The sequence below is a fragment of the Myxocyprinus asiaticus genome, chromosome 14, assembly GCF_019703515.2.
Source record: "Myxocyprinus asiaticus isolate MX2 ecotype Aquarium Trade chromosome 14, UBuf_Myxa_2, whole genome shotgun sequence".
Taxonomy (NCBI): Eukaryota; Metazoa; Chordata; class Actinopteri; order Cypriniformes; family Catostomidae; genus Myxocyprinus; species Myxocyprinus asiaticus.
Genome location: NC_059357.1, coordinates 10,310,731 through 10,334,577, shown reverse-complemented (window position 1 = coordinate 10,334,577; position 23,847 = coordinate 10,310,731). Strand labels below are relative to the sequence as shown.

Below are 23,847 nucleotides of genomic sequence, written 5' to 3'. Positions count from 1 at the left end.
GTGTTGAGACGCACTTGCGGGGGCTTGTTGACTGGAGATTGAGGGTTTCCCTCTCAACAAGAGCAATTGCAGCCCCCTCCGAAAAGGAGGGATTAAAGAGGAAGATTGCTCTCTTCCCTTCCTCCCACCAGTGACTCATAACTGGAGGCAAGAGGGGGAAGAGAGAGATAAATGACTGGTAGAAAGGAAGACACAACGATCTGTTTGAAATGTATACACTTCACTCATTAAGAAATCAGTTTGAGAACGAGGGTGGAGGTTCCTCAGAGAGCAGAAGTTTAGTTAGTAAGCATCACCATTACAGTTGCTTAGACTTTGGGTTAGGGATTTAAACAAACCTCTTACCCTAAGTATTGAACTTTGACACGTAACCTGTGCCACACCATTTGTGCTATGGACATGACACCTCAAATGTGTGGCTAGTTGAGAACAGGGGTGCTATTGCTTTTCTAAGTAATCAGATTTACTTGCTTAAACATCATAAGCAGCATTTCCACCATCTGGCCAGTGCAAGCCTGGGCTATCAACTGATCAGATGGGGCTAATAGCATTGGAGCTCGAGCCGCGAAACCAAAATCGATCTGCATTCCCACCATAAGGCCAGTAGCTTATTTGGGCTGAAGAAAATGTGCAACATCAGACTGACGGCGTCTGCCGAAACGAACATGTGATTAAGTATATTGTCGCCGAACTTGCGTTGCCCTAAATCTGTGCCAGCAAATTTTTAAAGATTTTCCTGAACCTGTATCTTTGTGCGCTGGATACACAACTTGGCAAGTTCGGCGACAATATACTTAATCACATCTTCGTTTCAGCAGACGCCGTCAGTCTGATGTTGCACATTTTCATCAGCCCAAATATTCAGAAAAGCCCTGATTTCGTCTACTGACCAGTACTGATGAATCTCTATTCTATGTTGATCTGTTGAGGTTAGCTGGTAACTAGATATGAAAAATTGGGAAATGAGTGTCTTGGTGCTGAAAACTCTGACCTGACTTGACATTGACCCCACCTCAATCCCCAGTTGGCCTTCATTGGCCCAAGGGTAATCGGCAGGTATTGCCATTTGCCACTGGCCCCAAGAAAGCCCTGAGGAGGCACGATGAAGCCCCGGAAGTGACAGTGGGAACGCACTAGCACACACTCATTTGGCCCAACAGTGGAAACACGGTTGTTGAAACTTTGGGGATGAACTCTTCTGACTTGGGCCAGTAAGCAACCAACTAGTAACACCCTAGTAACCACCTAGAACACTCTAGCAACCACATAACAATGACCTGTCAACCACCCACAATACCCTAAGAGCTTTGAGCTCTTAAAAACTGTACCTGAGCAGGTTTATTTTTATCTTAACAAAAAGTAAGAGTATTCTTCAAAGTACTATTTAAATACTATGGTCTATGAACATGGTAATCAGAAAGTACTGTGGTATATATCATAGTTCCATAGTTTTACCACCTGATATCATCACTGTACTGTGAGATTGCCTTAGCCAAATACATTTAAACTCAGTTTTTCACAATTCCTGACATTTAATCATAGAAAACATTCCCTGTCTTAGGTCAGATAGGATCACTATTTTAAGAATGTGAAATGTCAGAATAATAGAAGAGAGAACGAATTATTTCAGCTTTTATTTCTTTTATCACATTCCCAGTGGGTCAGAAGTTTACATACACTTTGTTAGTATTTGGTAGCATTGCCTTTCAATTGTTTAACTTGGGTCAAACGTTTTGGGTAGCCTTCCACAAGCTTCTCACAATAAGTTGCTGGAATTTTGGCCTATTCCTCAGACAGAACTGGTGTTACTGAGTCAGATTTGTAAGACTCCATGCTCGCACATGCTTTTTCAGTTCTCCCCACAAATGTTCTATCAGATTGAGGTCAGGGCTTTGTGATGGCCACTACAATACACTGACTTTGTTGTCCTTAAGCCATTTTGTCACAACTTTGGAGGTATACTTGAGGTCATTGACCATTTGGAAGACCCATTTGCGACTGAGCTTTAACTTCATGGCTGATGTCTTGAGATGTTGCTTCAATATATCCACATCATTTTCCTTCCTCATGATGCCATCTAGTTTGTGAATTGCACCAGTCCCTCCTGCAGCAAAGCACCCCCACAACATTATGCTGCCACCCCCATGCTTCACGGTTGGGATGGTGTTCTTTGGCTTGCAAGCCTTACCCTTTTTCCTCCAAACATAAAGATGGTCATTTTGGACAAAAAGTTCCATTTTTGTTTCATTAGACCAGAGGAAAGATCTTTGTCCCCATGTGCACTTGCAAACTGTAGTCTGGCTTTTTTATGGCGGTTTTGGAGCATTGGCTTCTTCCTTGCTGAGCAGCCTTTCAGGTTATGTCGATATAGGACTCGTTTTACCGTGGATATATATACTTGTGTACCTGTTTTCTCCAGCATCTTCACAAGGTCCATTGGTGTTGTTCTGGGATTGATTTGCACTTTTCACACCAAACTATGTTCAACTAGGACACAGAATGTGTCTCCTTCCTGAAAGGTATGATGGCTGCGTGGTCCCGTGGTGTTTATACTTGCGTACTATTGTTTGTACAGATGAACGTGGTACCTTCAGGCATTTGGAAATGGCTCCCAAGGATGAACCAGACTTTTCTGAGGTCTTGGCTGATTTCTTTTGATTTTCCCTTGATGTCAAGCAAAGAGGCACTGAGTTTGAAGGTAGGCCTTTAAATACATCCACAGGTACACCTCCAATTCAGTACACCTCCTATCAGAAGCTAATTGTCTAAAGGCTTGACATCATTTTCTGGAATTTTTCAAGCTGCTTAATGGCACAGTTAACTTAGTGTATGTAAATTCTGACCCATTGTAATTGTGATATAGTCAATTAAAAGTGAAACAATCTGTCTGTAAACAGTTGTTGGAAAAATTACTCATGTCATGCACAAAGTAGATGTCCAAAACGACTTGCCAAAACTATAGTTTGCTAATATTAAATCTGCGGAGTGGTTAAAAAATGAGTTTTAATGACTTCAACCTAAGTGTATGTAAACTTCTGACTTCAACTGTATAAATTATACCACCACCTCAATGATTCATGCAGTTATGCATTCAGACCCATTCATTTGTTTGGCATCCAGGCAGAATCAGTCCTCAAAAACAGCTAATTTTGGTCTTAACACAGACCCCACTAACACACATTTGTGTTATGAGTGAGGGAGGAAGGAAGAAACAAGTGAATGAGTGAGAGAAGTAGTGAATGAAACAGACAGAGCGACACCCTCCTCCTCTCTCTGCCTGCAATCATTGAGAAAAACATCTCAAAAGAGCACTGCATTAGAATTCAGACTGCATCCTCCTTTCGCAGCGGCAGACATGCGCACACACGCACGCACGCACACACATATACACACACACACACACACACACACACATATCTACACATACACACCCCCGTGAATGGCTCGGCTCTGACTCATCTCTACTTGGTGATTCATTTCCTCCTCCAGACCCTGCCTGCTTTCGCTGCCCTGCACTTCACACCCAATCACAGCCCACCAGGCTGACGTGACACAACGCATTGTGTGTGTGTATTAAGAAGTGACATGCAGTCACCATTGAGACAGTAATATCCCAAACATTTCTTTTTGCTTTGGTTAGCCACAGATCCAGTTGCCCTTTTCTTCTCATTTAAACACCCCTACTTGGGTGTGTGTGTGTGTGTGTGTGTGTGTGTGTGTGTGTGTGTGTGTGTGTGTGTGTGAATGCCTCTGCTTGTCTGCCTTGGTGTCTAGAATACAAATTGAGCCCCTATCACCTGCCATACTGAGAGACAGACAGAAATGCTGCATGGCTTTAGTTTCTTGAATAGAAAAGAGGGAGTTGGCATGAACAGGGGAATTGTGAGTATTTGAGTGTGTACATCTTAAGCTATAAGCTAAAAGGTGTGGGTTACTCTATAGTAATTAGGGCCCAAGCACTGAAAGTGGGGCATGCAGGGGTGGCTCTGTAGGGCCACCTAGAAGATGGGCATGTTCGGGGAGCTCTGTAGCACACCCCTTTTGAGTTACTGTCAGCAAACTTTGTACACATATAGATCTCATCAAACAGGACAACTTTCATGCTGACAGTCATAAGCTCTGCCCAACAGGAAGTCTGCTATTTTGAATTGTTTGAAAAATGCATGCTCTGAAATTTGAAACGCTCCTCCTAGTGATTTCATGTTACAGGTACCAAATGTGGGCGACATCATGCCAAGACATTGATGATGCTAAATTGCGAACATATTTTTTATATATTGAACGATGTTGCCATGGCAACGTGATAAATTCATGTCAAAGGAAGTGTCTCATATCTTCTGCGTGCATCATGTAACTTACATCAAAATTGAGCCAAATGTTTGGCCTTGCGGACTGATCACATTAATTTGGCTATTGTGGGTCACGGTCGTAGCACCACCAACTGACTGAAGGAAGTGTGGCACTTTTAACAGACAGTATCCCTCTTATGTTTACTGGAATTGCTTAAAAAATTAGAATAATGTCAAGACAGTGCAGATTTAAAATTCTGAAGGGATTCTTGATATCTTAAATAGTGTTGCCATGGCAACGCATTAAATGTCATTATTCCTTTTTATGTATATTTACATGTTTTTGAGGTACTTGGCATGCTTGAATTTTCATGATATTATGCACACACATCAGAGTTGTCGGCCATTAGGCCTGGGCAAAAGTTAACACATGGGTTTGGCTGGGGAGCTCTGTAGTGCCACCTTTTGACAAAAGTGGTGGGGTCAGTTTCTTCTATGGTCACCAAACTTGCTACATATATTGTTCTCATCAAGCTGGACAACTTTCAAAAATACAATCATTAGCTCCACCCAACAGGAAGTCGGCTATTTTGGATTGAATGTGCATTTTTTTAAATTGCAGACCCTGAACTTTTGAATACTCCTCCTAGGGGATTCATGTGACTAGCACCAAACTTAGGCAATATTATGCCAAGACATTGAAGATGCTAAATTGCGAACGAATTTGTGATATTTTAAACAGTGTTGCCATGGCGAGTCAATAAATTAAGGGCAAAAATGTGAAACAGGAAGTTCCTTATAACTTCTGTGTGCATTGTATGATTTTGATGAAAATTCAGCTGTTTGTTTTGTAATGGGACTGATCACATTTATTCGGCTATTATAGGTCACGGTCATGGCCGAATACAAGCTGTTATTTTTAAGGAAGGGAAATAGATACAAGATTAATTTTAACTGCACAAATCAGCACAAATCAAGCACAAAAGAATGACACCGGTTTGGTGCGATTTGGATGACATGGGGTGGAAAGTGACGTCACTGCTACCGAATTCAAATTCTTATTTCTAAAGAATTCAGGGAAATAGATACAGTGTTTCTTTTAACGGCACAAATCAGCACAAATTGAGCACAAACGAACAACACTGGTTTGGAGTGATATGGACCACATGGGGTGGAAAGTGATGTGTCACAGCCAGAAAATAATGTCTAATATCTCAAAAACCAAACCAGCTTAAACATTAATTTTTGCGGCACAAACGCAGCACAAACGAATGGTATAGATGTGGTAATGATTTAATTATATGGCTTTAATTAAATTGCTTCAAAATTGTTGAGAATAATGTCAAGACACTGCTGATGGAAAATTGTGAAGGGATCCTTGATATCTTTAATAGTGTTGTCATGGCATTGGATTAAATTACATGGTGTTGTAGTCAAACTGGAATGGTGGCATATATCTATTACACATTGTATGATTAGGGGCAAAGTTTACATTAATTTTGAGTTGTTGCGGTGTCCAACATGCATTGTTTTCCGAAAGCCCATGGGTGGAAATGGACCCATGGTGCTTGGGTCATCGCTGCTTGCAGCTATATTTATAATTAATGCTCTTTTTTAGACATATGTTTGTTTGTTACAATGATAAAGGAAGAAAAAATCCCAGATATCTATGACGTCTTCTGCTGAACACAAACAAATATTTTTAAAAGAATATTTCAGCTCTGTGGGTCCTTTCAATGCAAGTGAATGGTGACCAGACCTTTGAAGCTCCAAAAATCACATAAAGGCAGCATAAAAGTAATCCATAAAACTCCAGTGGTTAAATCTATGTCTTCAGAAGCTATATAATATAGGGGTGTGGGTGAGAAACAGATCAGTATTTAAGTTGTTTTTTACTATCAATCTCCACTTTTCCTTTTCACATTCTTTCACATTCTGAAAGTGAAAGTGGAGATTTATAGTAAAAAGAGACTGAAATATTGATCAGTTTCTCACCCAAAGGGATTATATCACTTTAGAAGTTTACTTTTATGATGCCTTTAAGTGATTTTTGGAGCTTCAAAGATCTGGTCACCATTCACTTGCATTGAAAGGACCTACAAAGCTGAGATATTCTACTAAAAATCTTAGTTTATGTTCTGCAGAAGAAAGAGTGTCATATACATCTGGGATGGCATGAAAGTGAGTAAATGATAAGAGAATTGTAATTTTTTGGGTGAACTATATCCCTTTAAGATTATTCTTTAGGCATTATAATTAGCTAAACTATAGAAGTCTATAGGATGTCCCAATTTAGATAATCAAGTAAACGTGTGTACGGGTTTTCATATACTTATGAGGGCCAATTAAAAAAAAAAAAAAATGTCCTCACTAATGTTCTGAAACAATTCGAATACCAACTTGAGCACATTTGAACTTCACAATTTGAAAGGCTCATAATCCTGTTTTGCTTAACGTCTACTGATAGGAACAGGTTTCTGTGAGGGTTAGGAATTGGGCTGGGGTTTAGCAAATATCATTACCTCTGTAAAAAGCTTTGCATCTATAAGATGTCCTCACTAATATAGTGAAACCAACATGTGTGTTGGTATACCTTCAACCTCAAACTCTCGTACAAAGAAAAGGACATTGCCTTGTGCATCTGTTGCCCTGCTAAAGAAAACTCTTGTTGCATGTGTTTCTATTGCACGTTGTACTGCATCATTGACTGTCTCCATGCACGTGTGCACACACACACACACACAAACGCATAGTCTCCTTCTCTGTTCTGCTGATCTCATATACAGCAAAGCAGACTCTGAGGCCGTTTACTGGAGGGGACTCTTTGAGTAGATTTTTGGCAGGTGTTCGCTGGATTTCGGTGAGATGCTCCAGACCATGTGCTTGGACTGATATTTGGTCTCTTACTATCATAACTTAATCTTCACACACATGTACAATTATGTTCTGTCACTGGTCTTAGATGGTGTCCTATACTAGACAGAGTGGTCTCTCTCGGCTGTTAAAATCATTAATTATATCCATCAGATAACATAATTTATGTTCTTTCTGCTGTGATGTTCACGCTCTGCTGAAGCGGGTGACTGTGGCCTGCATTCCTGTTTGGTTGATCTTAGCTGGAGCCACTGTCAAAGACTTTTGGAGTGCTTTAACTCAAAAGAAGGTTTATTGAACTGAATTACATAAAATATGTATGAAATTATTTTTGTTGAATTGAATTGAACTGAATTAAATTGTATTTGAACTTAGCTGAATTAAACGACTTTTCTGAACTGGTCTGTAATAAACTGTTCTGAACTGAACTTTGTTAAACTGAACTGCACTGAATTTAAATGTACTTAAACTGAGCTGAATGAAACAGTTCCAAACTAAATTAAACTATTCTGGGCTGAACTTTATTAAACCGTTCTGAACTGAACTAAATTAAACTACTCTAAACTGAACTAAATTAAACTGTTCTTGAACTGAATCAAACTGTTCTTGAACTGAATCAAACTGTTCTGAACTGAACTTTAATTAAACTGTTCTGAGCTGAACTGAATTAAACTGTTCTGAGCTGAACTTTAATTAAACTGTTCTGAACTGAACTTTAATTAAACTGTTCTGAGCTGAACTTTAATTAAACTGTTCTGAACTGAACTTTAATTAAACTGTTCTGAGCTGAACTTTAATTAAACTGTTCTGAACTGAACTTTAATTAAACTGTTCTGAAATGAACTAAATTAAACTGTTCTGAGCTGAACTTTAATTAAACTGTTCTGAACTGAACTTTAATTAAACTGTTCTGAACTGAACTTTAATTAAACTGTTCTGAACTGAACTGAATTAAACTGTTCTGAGCTGAACTTTAATTAAACTGTTCTGAGCTGAACTGAATTAAACTGTTCTGAGCTGAACTGAATTAAACTGTTCTGAACTGAACTTTAATTAAACTGTTCTGAGCTGAACTGAATTAAACTGTTCTGAGCTGAACTTTAATTAAACTGTTCTGAACTGAACTTTAATTAAACTGTTCTGAGCTGAACTTTAATTAAACTGTTCTGAACTGAACTTTAATTAAACTGTTCTGAAATGAACTAAATTAAACTTCTAAACTGAACTACATTAAACTGTATTTAACCATTTAAATTTAACCATTCTGAACTCAGCTAAATTAAAGTTGAATTGAACTGATTTAAAACTAGTGAATTAAACTGTTCTGAACTGAATTAAACTGTTCTGAAACAAACTGAATTAATCAGTTCTAAACTGATATCAACTCTTCTGAAATTAACTAAATTCAACTGTTCTAAAATTAAATTAAACAGTTCTGAACTGAACTACATTAAACTGTTATGAACTGAACTAAATTAATATAAACTGAACTACATTAAACTGTTCTTAACTGAATTAAAATGATCTGAACTGAACTAAATGGAGCTCTTCTGGATTGAACTGATTTAATCTGATCTGAACAAAATTAAACTGTTCTTAACTGAACTAACTTAAACAGTTCTGAACTGAATCAGACTGTTCTGATCTTAACTAAATTAAACTGTTCTGAAATGAACTACATTAAACAGTTCTAAACTGAACTAAATTAAACTTCTAAACTGATCTACATTAAACTTTTCTTAACTGAACTGATTTAAACTGATCTGAATGGAATTAAATTGTTCTGAATTTAACTAAATGAAACTTCTAAACTGAACTAGTTAAACTGTTCTGAACTGAACTAAATGAAACTTCTAAACTTAACTGAATTAATCTGATCTGAACTGAATCGAAATTAAATTGATCTGAACTGAACGAAATTAAACTGTTCTGAACTGAATTGAATCTGAACTGAATTAAACTGAAATTAATCATGATGTTTATGTGTTTTCTCTGCAGTATTTGGACCAGCAGCATGTACAGCAACTGAATGTGTTCCAGGCCTCTCTTTCCATCACAGGAATGCCCCACAGACCCCTAGGAAGGGCACAGTCCTCCCCCGTCACTTCTAGTCTTAAAGGAATGCCCTTGACAGAGATACCCATCAAACATCTTTTCACGACAGGTATACCAGACAACTGTCAATTAATCAAATATGACAGACTCTATGAGTGATTTCATCAGCACAACTAAATGTATCATAAATATGTTAATATTGATAAAGGCTCACCAGACTTTTAGTGTATTTTTAAATGTTACTCTCTCAGGGCTGGTATATGACACCTTCATGCTAAAGCATCAGTGCATGTGCGGCAACACAAACATTCATCCCGAACATGCTGGTCGCATTCAGAGTGTTTGGTCGAGGCTACAGGAAACAGGCCTGCTCGGTCGCTGTGAGGTGAGTGCGCCACCTGCTGACAGGTGGAAGAAAATCCAACCAGAATAAAATGAATGAAATAAAGACAGTGAAATGTTCTTGCTATGTTGTTTGATTGTTTGTTTGCAGAGGATCAGAGGAAGGAAGGCAACACTAGATGAAATCCAAACTGTGCACTCTGAGTACCACACACTGCTGTACGGCACCAGTCCCTTGAACAGACAGAAACTGGACAGCAAGAAACTTCTAGGTGGGTTTTATCGGGTTTCTGTTGCTGAAAAAGCTCAATGTATGTGTGTTTGTTTTAGTGGTATGTGTAATGATCTTGTGTGTAGTTGGGGAGAAACAAACTTAAAGTAGCAACGCTACCAACTTAACTACATTTTTCAGTAGAGTGACAGTAGTTAAGCCATTTTCAAACAGAGTATCTACCTTAAATTTGGAGTTGCTTGTAGCTTTATAAGCTTCAGTTTGAAAGTAGCTTTCCCAAAACTGCTTGCTTGTGTAGATGCTGTCTTGATTTGCTATGCCACAACATGGTTCTCCTCCGAGTACTCCATCCACAGAAGCTTTCCTCACTCACTTCCAGTCTGATGCGTTGCTTAAGCAAACCTCCTTTGACAGACGCCTGGGCTTTTTATAGGTTCTAGACATTTGCCCACCCCCGCATCTGAGTCACCAGCGGAGTGTGTGTGTATGTGTGTGTGTGTTGGGGGGTGAGAAAGTTCAGCCGCGGACAGTTGTCATTTGCCATCACTCCACCACCTCCACTTTTATATGAGACATGCTTTGAAGGAGTGCAGGATGTTTTGACCTTGAGTGCTCTTTGTTGAACAGCGAGACAGAAGTGCTGGATAGTTGCGTCATTGTCATGCATTGAGTATCCTCCAAACTGAATTAGTATAGCCAATTATGTAATTACCCGAATAGATTATGCGTGAACAACAGATGTGGGCTTAAACATAACAGTATGGGAAAGTAACACCCACAGATTGACTTTTAATTTTCTTTCCTTTCTTTTGTTCTGCACTAGGTCCAATCAATCAGAAAATGTACGCTGTCCTGCCGTGTGGAGGCATTGGGGTGAGTAATGCCCTTTTCCTTAAAGAAACGAATCAAACAGCATTCATAATGAATGGAACTTATGTAATATGGTGTATTTTATGGTGATTTGAGATACGATTGGATCATGAAAAGTGGAATATGATGTTATTGGTTAATATAATTTTCCCCTGCCAATACGGCCTTGGTTACATTAGCAGAAAACAAATTAGCAGACTCGTTTCAGAGTCATTTTACATGCAAGTATTGAATTTTTGTATTTGTATTTTTATTTTAATAACAACAATAATTGCAATAAGAGTAAGAATAATATGCACTGCTACTTATTTAATATGCCATATTTCAGAGTGATTTATTATTGGTTAATATCAAATTGTGTACAAGAAGACCAGGGACATTTAATAAGAAAGTAAATAGGTAGAGGTCAACCGATATATTGGCTTTTAATCTAATTAATCGATGCCGATAGTAGCTTTTTTGGAACTATTGGTTATCAATAAAAAAATTGACGTTGTTAGTTGCCAGTAGTTGTTTTGTTTTTTTGTTTTTTTTCTCTTCTCTGTGGCCAGAACCCTTCATCTGGAGAACATATAGGCTACAAAAAGCTTAATTTAATCAATATTTGCACATAGAGCATTGGAAAAGAGCCAAGACTCTGTCACCATCACTGTTTATGGGCTAATTCACAATTATTAATGCAAAATGTTAAAGCCTAAAAAAGACACATCAACTGACAAGCAATCGCTGATGATCTACTATTTATGAATGATGATCACCTGTTGATTAATTACTGGTCATACAGTATTTATTAGCCCATATTACAATGTTTACTCCGTATTAATTCTGTTGTAATGCATAGTAGATGATTCTAAGAGTGCTTGTTTTGTTTCCCTTGTGTGTTTGTGTGAGCTGTAAGCACAGACATTTCAAAATAAGAGTCCCCAGTGTATTTCAGGCTTGTTTAATAATTAAAAGTTCTGCATTATGCACAAAATCGTAATTTTTGGGGGGTTATTATTGGGAATTGTGTTGCACATCAAACACGCATCTGGGATTTTGCTCATTTTGGACCCTTGCAGCTTAATGTCTGTGCCGTTATAGTAAAGAAAGACATTCAATATTCAGTAAATCGATTTTAAAAACTATCATCCGATTAATCATTTCCACCACCTTAGGATTGGCAAAATCCACTATCAGTCGACCTCTGTAAATAGAGTCATTTGTTCAGTTTTATCAATTTATTCCAGTAGGTCATTATAACACTGCTGTAATGATATACTTATTTATACTGATACATGACATCGTGATAATATGCCTTGTAGGTGGACAGCGACACAGTGTGGAATGAGATGCACTCGTCAGGTGCAGTGCGTATGGCAGTGGGCTGCGTCATTGAGCTGGCATTTAAAGTTGCCGCTGGGGAACTGAAGGTTCAAATTTTCTTCTCATGTCATGCCATCATGATCTTCCATAAATATTAACTTTCTACATTTTATCACATTTTCTAATGCTGTCTTCAACTTCTATCCTCTCCATCTTTGTTTGATGTATAGAACGGTTTTGCAGTGGTCCGTCCTCCTGGTCACCATGCTGAAGAATCCACCGCCATGTGAGTTGGAGCATTGTAGTTTTGAACCGCCTTTCTGTGTTACAATTTCTGTTTTGAGCAGAAAGCATTTTCTGTTAAGGCTGCACTAAGTCTGCTTAAAAAAGGTTTACACCTAAATAAATTAATAGTGTTTTGATAATTATGTGTAATATTATGTACATTTACAAAAAGCTGTTTTATTCTACATAAGACAGTTGGTCCCTTATGGTGGCTGCCATGTTTAGTTTTTGTTTTGTTTTGTTTATTTAAGCAAAACCTTCATGCATCCACACCAGTAGGTGTCAGTGTAAAGTCAAAGACCACTGTAGTACCGGTTGCTAAGAAAGATGCGTAAGAGTGGGTGAAATATGAAAAATGTAATTACTTACTTTCCCTTTAAATATCTTAAAGGTGCTGTAAGCGATTTTTTTCATGGAAAAGTACGCAAAAAATGTTCCTACTCCCTTTAAGAAATTAATGAAATAAGTGTCCTGAGATATTTCACTGGTCTTTGTGACAGCTGTAGACTTTGTAAATAGCAAACACAAATGTGTCCGCAGACATTGACGCTTTTCACCTGTCAGTCCTTTTATTGTTTTCATAGTGTTGTATTTGACATGGATCATTATGATTCATAATATTTGTCAGCTGAGGGCGCTATGGTGCCACTGATAAATTTGACAGCCACAGAACAAACAGTGCTGCTCTTTTGGTCGATTTTGGTCTATCTTTATCTTTGGACGGCGAGGTTTTGGAATGAGGGGGCGGGGCTAATTCAAAGGCTCAGTCACGTGAAAGCTTCAGAACGCTAAAATCGCTTACAGCACCTTTAAGTAAGAAATTATCTGTCAAAAAAACATATTTGATAAATGTTCCTGTGTTCACTATAAGGGGAGTTTTGGGTGCCAAGAGGTCTGTTATATAGATGGGTAAATCATTTATGGGGTTTCACAGAGTTATAAATCCACTCTGTTCTGTGTGTCACTCGGCAGGGGTTTCTGCTTCTTCAACTCAGTGGCCATCACTGCCAAACTCCTGCAGCAGAAACTTGGAGTGGGCAAGATCCTGGTCCTAGACTGGGTGAGTTCTGCATGATACACAGTACATGATTGTACTGATTCACTTTATGGGGATAAAAGCTTGTTTTGATGGATGTTAAAAGGGATAGCTTCCCTAAATCGAATTTATATATTATTTCATGACACACTAAACACTGTGATTTTGTTTGCTATTAGTCATACAATACTAATTCCAAGCATGTTTCAAAACTTTTTCACTCTGTTGCATAGGATATTCACCATGGAAACGGGACCCAGCAAGCCTTCTACAATGATCCCAATGTGCTGTACATTTCCCTGCATCGCTATGATGATGGCAATTTTTTCCCAGGCAGCGGCGCTCCTGAGGAGGTAACAATCTTGGCTCTGATTGCTTGACCCATGACAAGATTGTGTCTTTTTTCTAACTGATCTTCTTTTTGGTCCATCTTTAGGTGGGTGTTGGTCCAGGAGAGGGCTTTAACGTCAACGTTGCCTGGACTGGTGGAGTGGAGCCACCTATGGGTGATGTGGAGTATCTCACAGCCTTCAGGTCAGATATGCACTTCCTGTTTCCTGCCTTCAGTGATCAAACTGTGATTTTAAATATGGTTTTCTTCAGGATGAAAGAAAAATGGTTACTTAGAGAGCGCATGCAAAACATAAGTTTTAACTGCACTATTATAATTAAATGCTTTTATTTTAGAACACAAAGAATTACAAAAAAAAAAAAAAAACACAAAAAACAACAACATATAAATACTTGTCAAAGTTAAAAGGGTGTATCCTAAACTATAATGACCCCATATGAACTTTGATTTTCACTAGAAGGGCCAGATCTGCATTTGTGAATCTTGGAAGTCTTTGCAGTGTATTTATAAATCAAACAAATCTTGTTGTGTTTGTAGAACGGTGGTGATGCCCATAGCCAATGAGTTCTCCCCAGATGTGGTGCTTGTGTCCGCGGGCTTTGATGCTGTGGAGGGCCACCAGTCTCCCCTGGGTGGATACAACGTCACCGCCAAATGTAAGTTGTTTTACTGTGATTTTCTGTACCAGCAGACTGGTGGCACAAATGTTTGCATTTTACACATAAGCGACTTTATATTTATCTGAAAATGTATTAATACCTGGACTTTTATTATTTCCATCATAAAGTATGTACAGAACCAATAGATTTAGATTTTTGTTCTCTAACTCATTTACTAGTAATATGCATAAATGATCATGGTCATTTTAAAGGAATAGTTCAACCTAAAATGAAAATTCTCTCATCATTTACTTTTCATAAATTAATTCATAAGACTCAGTTGGTTAAATCTGCATCTTCAGAATATTGATCTGTTTCACACCTACACTTATATTACTTCTGAAAATATAGATTTAACCACTGGAGTCTTTTGGACTACTTTTATGCTGTATTTATATGCTTCTTGGAGCTTCAAAGTTCTGGTCACCATTCACTTGCATTGTATGGACCTACAGAGCTGAAATATTTTTCTAAAAATCTTTGTTTGTGTTCTGCAGAAGAAAGAAAGTCATACACATCTGGGATGGCATGAGGTTGAGTAAATGATGAGAGAATTTTAATTTTAGGGTGAACTATCCCTTTAACTGTTAACCTAAATTTATGCTGAAGTTTAAGGGATTTAAGGAATGTTGAAGTCTTTTGAGGTACCTGGGTTACAGGGTCAAATAATCAGGCCGTCAGTTTGTTTATAGTTGATGAATTACACAGCATTTTTGCTCTTTGTGTAGGTTTCGGCCATCTCACTAAGCAGCTGATGAAGTTGGCTGGCGGCCGTGTGGTTTTGGCACTGGAGGGAGGTCACGACCTCACTGCCATTTGTGACGCATCCGAGTCCTGTGTGGCTGCATTGCTTGGAGAAGAGGTGCCCGTCAAACATTCACATACATGCAAAAAGTATATGATGAATACATATTTTTTTTTTATATATTCATGTTGCATTACTCAGTACTACCGTAATTTGAATTCTCATCTTCTGTCTGAGGTCACAGAAACCATAAATCAGTTGCAACAGAACATGTAAAAAGAGTAAAAATGCCATATTACATTTATTAAACAATTTTCCTATGGCTGAAATAAACATTACTTAGTTTCAAAAGTACCTGGAAGATAATTTCAGTAAAGTGTTGATAATTGCAGATAATCTGTGATCAGTTGTGTTATGAGTGTTATTTTTGTGTCTTTTGCAGTTGGATCCTCTACCACTGACTGTCCTTCAACAGAAACCATGTCCAAAAGCAGCAGCCTCTTTAGAGAGAGTCATTGAGATTCAGAGTAAGTGAGAAAAGGAAGTAAGCTGGTGTACAATACATTCATTTTATATTGATTAATTTTAAATAAAAGTTCCAAATAAGAACAATTGAAAACAATTATACCAGTTCCAAACTCTCTCTCTTTAAATGTGTAGGTAAGCACTGGGCGTCTCTGCAGAGGTTGGCTCCTACAGTGGGCCAGTCTCTATTGGACGCACAGAGACGGGAGAAGGATGTGGCAGACACTTTGACCGCCATGGCCTCTCTCACTGTGGACAATGATCAGACAATGACCTCCACAGAAACCAGCAGGTACTGCAACTTGAGTGAGACAATAGCCCTACTAAAGGGAATACATATTAAACTAGCTTAAAGTACTTTGCTGGACTTAGCCACCCACCATGCTGGTTTCTATCTTGTTTTCACTGGTCAGGCTGGTCTAGCATAATGGTTTAAAAAGGAGTTTTGGGGGCCTGGGTAGCTCAGTGGTAAAAGACGCTGGCTACCACCCCTGGAGTTCGCTAGTTCGAATCCCAGGGCATGCTGAGTGACTCCAGCCAGGCTTCCTAAGCAACCAAATTGGCCCGGTTGCTAGGGAGGGTAGAGTCACATGGGGTAACCTCCTCGTGGTCGCTATAATGTGGTTCATTCTCGGTGGGGCGCGTGGTGAGTTGAGCGTGGATGCCGTGGTGGATGGCGTGAAGCTTCCACACACGCTATGTCTCCGTGGCAATGCGCTCAACAAGCCACGTGATAAGATGCGCGGGTTGACGGTCTCAGACGCGTAGGCAACTGGGATTCGTCCTCCGCCACCCGGATTGAGGCAAATCACTACGCAACCACGAGTACTTAAAAAGCACATTGGGAATTCCAAATTAGGGAGAAAAAAAAAAAAAAAGTTCTGGACTTGGAAAAAAGCTGGTTGACCAGCCTTAATAGCTGAACATCAGCTTAAGGTGCTTTGCTGGTCTTAGCTGGGCTACCAAGCTGGTCAGGGTGGTCTAGATTGATGGTTTTAGTGGGGTTTGGGGCTTGGAGACCAGCTGGCTGACCGGTTTAAATAGTCAAACACCATCTCTTTAGGTGTTTGCTGGTCTTAGCTGGCCACCAAGCTAGTTTCCACTGGTCAGGCTGGTCTGGATTGGTAATTTTAGAGGGATTTTGGACTTGGAGACTAGCTGATCAACCAGCTAAACTAGCTGAACACCAACTTAAGGTGCTTTGCTGGTCTTTCTTTAGCTGCTGGCCGCTAAGCTGGTTTCCACTGGTCAGGCTAGTGTAGCGCAGTGGTTTAAGAAGGGGTTTTGGACTTGGAAACAAGTTGGTTGACCAGCCTCAATAGGTGAACATCAGCTTAAAGTGCTTTTCTGGTCTTAGCTGGCCACCAAGCTGGTTTCCAATAGTCAGGCTGGTCCGGATTGTTGGTTTTAGTGGGGTTTTAAGCTTGGAGACCAGCTTGCTGACCAGCTAAAATATGAACACCAGCATGGCCAGGTCTGGAGACCAGCTAAACCATCTTTAACTAGCTATGACCAGCATTTTTTTTAGTAGGGTGATACAATGTTCATCTCGTACCTAACCTCATCTGTCACATATGCTTTGTCTCTTCAAGACAAAAGAACGAGAAATTTTGAACTGTAGTGAATGCAGTCCATCCAAATGATAAATATAACCAATCAGTAACCATTAATCAATCATTTCTCCCTTAGATCAGCAGAGGAACCAATGGAGGAGGAGCCTGTGTTGTAGAAGAGAAAGTAGTACCTCACTGCTCCAACCTTCTTGTCCACACCTGCTTGGCACTGGTCACCCTGACATCACGCCTCATGTTACACCTCCCAGCTCTTTGATTGGCTCCCTCGGTCCCTCACTCATTTTCAGGTGCTTGACTGACACGTTCACAGCCTGCCCACTTTCGCTTTCCTGAGGTTAAAGCATAGCAGATTGCAGCCAAAAGGGGACAACAAAAGCTTGATGGGTAAATACAGGACCACTCCAGTGAGGGTTAGGCGGCTAACCGCTGGATAGACCGAATAATGGAGAACACTTTGGAGAGAGGCCTTTGTTTTTATTTTCTCTCATTTTTTTGGACTAGGAACGTAAAGATGAAAGTGCAAAAAAAGAAGAGGAAGTGCAAATTACAGCACGGGGATGTTGTCATTCAGAGGGGGTGCAAAAAAAGCTTTGTTTTCTGTACAAAGTATAAGAAATGTATAAAGTTCCAAAAAAGCCAACAAGCAGCAAAAATATTTCAGCACAAAACATGCATATACACTTATTCACAAGAACACTGTTCTTGAAAAGAGGAACCCAATGTTCCGATCGTGTTAATACACCGTTTTTGCAGACAGGTTTACTCGTTTACACTGTACTGTGTTGATTATTTGGTATACTTGATGTGTATAATATCCTGTGATTAAAAGCACACAAACATATGAGATATATATATAGATATATATATATATATATATATATATATATATATATAGCATATATATATAAGCATATATATGTAGTTTTGTGTGTACTATTACACATTTGAACATACAAAAAATATATAAATACTTTATATCTCCTTTACCGAACATTTGTTATCAGCTGTGGTTGTACATACAAGAGCCTGCAGTCTTTCGTGGAAATGGAAGATGATGGTTTGCCTTTTTTCTCAAAAGCATCTTCACATTTTTTTCTCTCAGAGAAAATAGTACTTTTTTGGAACATATGGCTTTACTATGACATGTTCACACATAAAAACAAAGCATAAATAATGGTGAGCCATCCATTTTACGAGAAAAGGTGTAAAATACAAAGAACAGATTTTCAAAGTGTCTGTCTTAAACTTCAGTGGAGAATGGCGACATATAGACACATAATGGTAATGTCTCAAGAAATACTTTTTTCAAGAACTTGGTGCCTTTTATACTAAGGAAAATATTTAAAACACCAATACTTAAATCACAAATCCTCAGACTTAACTTTCATTGATTTGTTTGGTTTTCAAATTGCCTTAATTTTTCAAAGAATGCTAATTTTAGACATAATGACGGAGAGCACAAAAATCATACTTCTGCCCCCTTTTCTTTTTGTTTTTACTTTTGCATTTTTTTTTTTTTTTTCTCTCACTTTGTTTATTTCTTGGGATGTACATGTTGCGTTCTTGGTAAAAGGTTTGGTTACCTTTTTATTTTTTTTTTACTGTTTATGAAAGAATGAACTAAAGAAATTCAGAGATTGTCTTATTTATCAGTCTTGTGCCATAGACTAGCACATGATGTGATTGTTTGAAAACACTGACAATGTCATGACCAACTTTTTATTTCTTTTCTTTTGTTTTTTTTTATGCCACCTTCATTTGTATTTTATTTGTTTGGGTCCCCTTCTCGTCAACTGCTTTATTTCCATTGGCGAGAGAGTGTTAGCGGTGACTTTTTTTTATTGAAAAATATTTCCTTTTTTGTACCAAAAAATGTAAAAGAAAACAAAAAGAGTTCTGTATCAGTGTTAATTTTGTCATTTGATTTTAAGTATTCTCTTATAAAGAATGTACAGTGTGATACAGATGCTCCTAATTTTACCGATGATGTTGAGTTATGTCACTGTGCAGTGCATTTTGCATTGTTGTTTTTCAGGATTTTTTGTTTTTCAGAATTTAAGGACAAACATTATTTTGTTTTCTTTTTTCTGGCAATAAGATTGACTACCACTTTTTGTTTAACACTAATATATTCTGCGAAAATATTGGTTACATTTTCATCATCTTTTGATATAGCTTTTATGCTATGGATATGGCTATTTTGCACCACACTAATATGAATCATTCATAACTGTTGACAGTTTTCGTCTAATAGCCATATGCTGGTTAATCACTTCTGCACTTGTGGGTGAAATTGCGTTTTTATTACCCTAAAATAATAGTGTAATATACCATTAAATTTTCACTGTGTAATAACGTAGCTTTTTGGGGCCAAATTCCACTGCATGGATTTTATACACTGCATCCTTTAGACAGCAAAGAAAACCAGTGTATTTAATTATTTAATGCCAACATCTTCCTAGACGTCCTTCATTTTAACAACTTTAAAGAAGCATAATAACTTGGTCTCAGAGGTCACAAGTCTCTCCCCCCCCATTTAGCACTATTTCTATACTGTAGGTCCGAAACCCAGCCACACATTTTTAGTTCTCAGATTCAAATTTCAGAGGCATTAAACGCAAAGCAGAGTGAATTGTCTCCGCAAATACGTTTCAATTAAGTGTGAACTCTCTCGTCAACGTTTTGCACTCTCAGCAATTTCTTTGTGAATTTTCATTGATGAACTGATGTTGATGTTGAAATTTCTTGACTCCGCTGTCATTTGATTTATTTATTTGGAGTCATAAATGAATTTGAAAGTTGCATTGGTTTTGGATCAATAATTGTCTCATTGTAAATCGATGAAAAATTAGGTATCTGCATATTATCTGTTCCCTTAGACAGCCTCTGGGAAATAACTTACATTTTTAAATATCATGCATCACAAAATTGATCTAAAAAAAACAAAAAACGGACCTTTTTTCACAACAAACAGTAGTCTACGATGAGCCATGTTAACTACATTATCTGATAAAGTATTTATAAATATGTTTTGCTGTCTGTTAAAACACTAACATCAGCAGTTCATTTGGTCTCAAACAGTCTCTTGTTAGTTGTCGTTTATCATCAGCATACAAAACGGTTTTATTGACTTCTATCGGTGGGCTTTGGTTAGGACAAACCTCCGCCTTTTGCGTGGCAAAAACTGAATTGAGGATAAAGGGATTGGATTGTCAGACAGGAAACTAAACACTTTGTAAAAAAAATTAGGCTAACACTAGCCTATGTACTTAGATACTGTAATATACACTAAGAGAATTTCCCTCTTCTATGTGACAATGAGGTGTGCTGTCTGCAACAGGAACTACTGTGATTTTTGGATGTGGATCACCAACCATTTGTGCAGTTTTGTATCTTCACCCTATATGGTGTCAAACAGTATATTGAACGTGCAGTTGGTGTTGAAAGCTTTTTCTCTGTTTCTTTTTCGTCTTTTAATTTTCTGGATGAATCAGCAGACACGTTGGTCCCTGAGATGGCCCTTTTTGAGACCTAAACCTTCTCTTTAGGTGTGTTGGTTTGAGCAATACATAGAGAGGGAAAATAATCGACAAGATGTAATACAGTATGATGCTTGGCTTTATTGAACGAGGCATTTGTGAAGCTGGGTGTATTTCCAACACAGTCTCTTTCGCAATGATCTTTACACAAAGAAAGCAAAAATGTCAACAACGTGAACAGGGCCTTATGATCATGGACACCGGGAAACCTCTGTATGTGTAAAAGACATGGACGTTCCCCATGGAATATAGCTTTACTGTCGCTGCCACATATTTTGCTATTCAGTACATATGTATATTTATTGATAATTCATATGTTGTGTATATGTAGTGACCTATGATCGTCAAGGTTCAAAGAGTGCTTGTATATTTTTTGACTTTTTGAAAGAGAGGTTGTGTCTCCTTCACTGTCCCTTCATTTCTTTGCTGTTCGACATCACTCATTGTGATTGGGTGTTTCGATTTGTGAGGTCTTTTAACCTTAATCTTTTTTTCTCTTTCTCTCTCTTTCTTGTCTATGTTCTGGTCATATTGATATGCAGAAGCTCTGAAATTAGCAAAGCACATTCCCTGATTTATTGTGTTCTTTCAATGCTTTCATGTTGCGACAATACAAAGGTGTGTATACTAACTGCTACACACGTGTATATAGGGTGCATATATGTGTACACATGTGCAATACACACTATTTGAGCAATCTATTACTGTGACTATTAATCATTAAAAATTGCTGTCCCTTTGAATTCTCCTGTTTTGTTTTTTAAACTCGATTAGAAAATGAATAATTGGGAAAGAGTTCACATACAGGGCAACTTTTTGGCAACTGCTGCTAAGCAATACTGCTTAAAGCATTAAACATAGTACTATTACTCAGTCTTACCCTTTTATTTTCTTGCAGTGTTGTCTACCAATATACGACCTTTGTTGTAAAATTGGTTATACAGGTGCATCTCAATAAATTAGAATGTCATGGAAAAGTTCATTTATTTCAGTAATTCAGCTTAAATTGTGAAACTCGTGTATTAAATAAATTCAATGCACACAGACTGAAGTAGTTTAAGTCTTTGGTTCTTTTAATTGTGATGATTTTGGCTCACATTTAACAAAAACCCACCAATTCACTATCTCAAAAAATTAGAATATGGTGACATGCCAATCAGCTAATCAACTCAAAACACCTGCAAAGGTTTCCTGAGCCTTCAAAATGGTCTCTCAGTTTGGTTCACTAGGCTACACAATCATGGGGAAGACTGCTGATCTGACAGTTGTCCAGAAGACAATCATTGACACCCTTCACAAGGAGGGTAAGCCACAAACATTCATTGCCAAAGAAGCTGGCTGTTCACAGAGTGCTGTATCCAAGCATGTTAACAGAAAGTTGAGTGGAAGGAAAAAGTGTGGAAGAAAAAGATGCACAACCAACCGAGAGAACCGCAGCCTTATGATTGTCAAGCAAAATCGATTCAAGAATTTGGGTGAACTTCACAAGGAATGGACTGAGGCTGGGGTCAAGGCATCAAGAGCCACCACACACAGACGTGTCAAGGAATTTGGCTACAGTTGTCGTATTCCTCATGTTAAGCCACTCCTGAACCACAGACAACGTCAGAGGCATCTTACCTGGGCTAAGGAGAAGAACTGGACTGTTGCCCAGTGGTCCAAAGTCCTCTTTTCAGATGAGAGCAAGTTTTGTATTTCATTTGGAAACCAAGGTCCTAGAGTCTGGAGGAAGGGTGGAGAAGCTCATAGCCCAAGTTGCTTGAAGTCCAGTGTTAAGTTTCCACAGTCTGTGATGATTTGGGGTGCAATGTCATCTGCTGGTGTTGGTCCATTGTGTTTTTTGAAAACCAAAGTCACTGCACCCGTTTACCAAGAAATTTTGGAGCACTTCAGGCTTCCTTCTGCTGACCAGCTTTTTATAATGATGCTGATTTCATTTTCCAGCAGGATTTGGCACCTGCCCACACTGCCAAAAGCACCAAAAGTTGGTTAAATGACCATGGTGTTGGTGTGCTTGACTGGCCAGTAAACTCACCAGACCTGAACCCCATAGAGAATCTATGGGGTATTGTCAAAAGAAAATGAGAAACAAGAGACCAAAAAATGCAGATGAGCTGAAGGCCACTGTCAAAGAAACCTGGGCTTCCATACCACCTCAGCAGTGTCACAAACTGATCGCCTCCATGCCACGCCGAATTGAGGCAGTAATTAAAGCAAAAGGAGCCCCTACCAAGTATTGAGTACATATACAGTAAATGAACATACTTTCCAGAAGGCCAACAATTCACTAAAAATGTTTTTTTTTTATTGGTCTTATGATGTATTCTAATTTTTTGAGATAGTGAATTGGTGAGTTTTTGTTAAATGTGAGCCAAAATCATCACAATTAAAAGAACCAAAGACTTAAACTACTTCAGTCTGTGTGCATTGAATTTATTTAATACACGAGTTTCACAATTTGAGCTGAATTACTGAAATAAATGAACTTTTCCACGACATTCTAATTTATTGAGATGCACCTGTAAAATCAATGCATGGATGTTTAACAAGACATAATTTAATTTTAAAGCAAAACGCATCCAGATTGAAGCTGTAAGAAATGCTAGATTTTTTCATATTTTTTCATATTTTGAAGGATTCGTTAGATTTAAAAGGAATATTCCGGGTTCAATACAAGTTCAGCTCAATCGACAGCAATTGTGGCATAATATTGTTTACCACAAAAAATACGTTTGACTTGTCCCTCCTTTTCTTTAAAAACATAAAAAATCAAGGTTACAGTGACGAGTTACAATGGAAGTGAATGGGGCTAATTTTTGGAGGGTTTAAAAGCAGAAATGTGAAGCTTATAATTTAAAAAAAGTATCTATTATTTGTATTATTTGAGCTGTAAAGTTTGATTTTATGGTCGTTTTAGGGTTTATGGCGTCACATCATCATTGCAACGATGTTGTATAATTGGCTATAACTTTACACAGAAAAGGTTAGTAAGCGATTTTATAACATTAAAATCATGTTAACACACATTGTTTATGTCTTGTGTCTATACTTTTAAAACGTAAAAGTATTTTAACGTTCAACAAATTGGCCCCATTGACTTCCATTGTAAGTGCCTCACTGTAACACAGATTTTTGTTTTTTAAAGAAAAGGAGGGACAAGTTACA

General features: G+C 38.1%; 1 protein-coding gene and 1 long non-coding RNA gene across 6 annotated transcripts in view; one reads left to right on the top strand and one right to left on the bottom strand.

Annotated features, from left to right (window-relative positions):
• Positions 1–17,405, top strand: part of LOC127452224 (histone deacetylase 5-like) — a 103,260-nt gene extending 85,855 nt beyond the window's left edge. For 3 of the 5 annotated variants that reach the window (XM_051717569.1, XM_051717570.1, XM_051717566.1), the window contains 15 exons: positions 2,576–2,698; positions 9,162–9,327; positions 9,470–9,603; positions 9,712–9,832; positions 10,616–10,665; positions 11,967–12,074; positions 12,198–12,253; positions 13,225–13,312; positions 13,522–13,641; positions 13,725–13,822; positions 14,178–14,296; positions 15,028–15,161; positions 15,487–15,571; positions 15,705–15,861; positions 17,259–17,405. In XM_051717569.1, coding sequence (XP_051573529.1) covers positions 2,576–2,698; positions 9,162–9,327; positions 9,470–9,603; positions 9,712–9,832; positions 10,616–10,665; positions 11,967–12,074; positions 12,198–12,253; positions 13,225–13,312; positions 13,522–13,641; positions 13,725–13,822; positions 14,178–14,296; positions 15,028–15,161; positions 15,487–15,571; positions 15,705–15,861; positions 17,259–17,298 — 1,599 coding nt within the window. In that variant the 3' untranslated portion in view covers positions 17,299–17,405. The remainder of the gene's footprint in view (positions 1–2,575; positions 2,699–9,161; positions 9,328–9,469; positions 9,604–9,711; positions 9,833–10,615; positions 10,666–11,966; positions 12,075–12,197; positions 12,254–13,224; positions 13,313–13,521; positions 13,642–13,724; positions 13,823–14,177; positions 14,297–15,027; positions 15,162–15,486; positions 15,572–15,704; positions 15,862–17,258) is intronic. The other 2 variants (XM_051717568.1, XM_051717567.1) reach the window with 1 other exon arrangement.
• Positions 14,208–17,404, bottom strand: LOC127452238 (uncharacterized). Its single transcript, XR_007899225.1, has 6 exons — positions 17,314–17,404; positions 15,673–15,818; positions 15,400–15,544; positions 15,252–15,276; positions 14,948–15,149; positions 14,208–14,332 (listed from the first exon to the last, which is right to left on the bottom strand). It is a non-coding gene; the product is annotated as an uncharacterized LOC127452238 (long non-coding RNA).
• Positions 17,406–23,847: the final 6,442 nt, after the last annotated feature.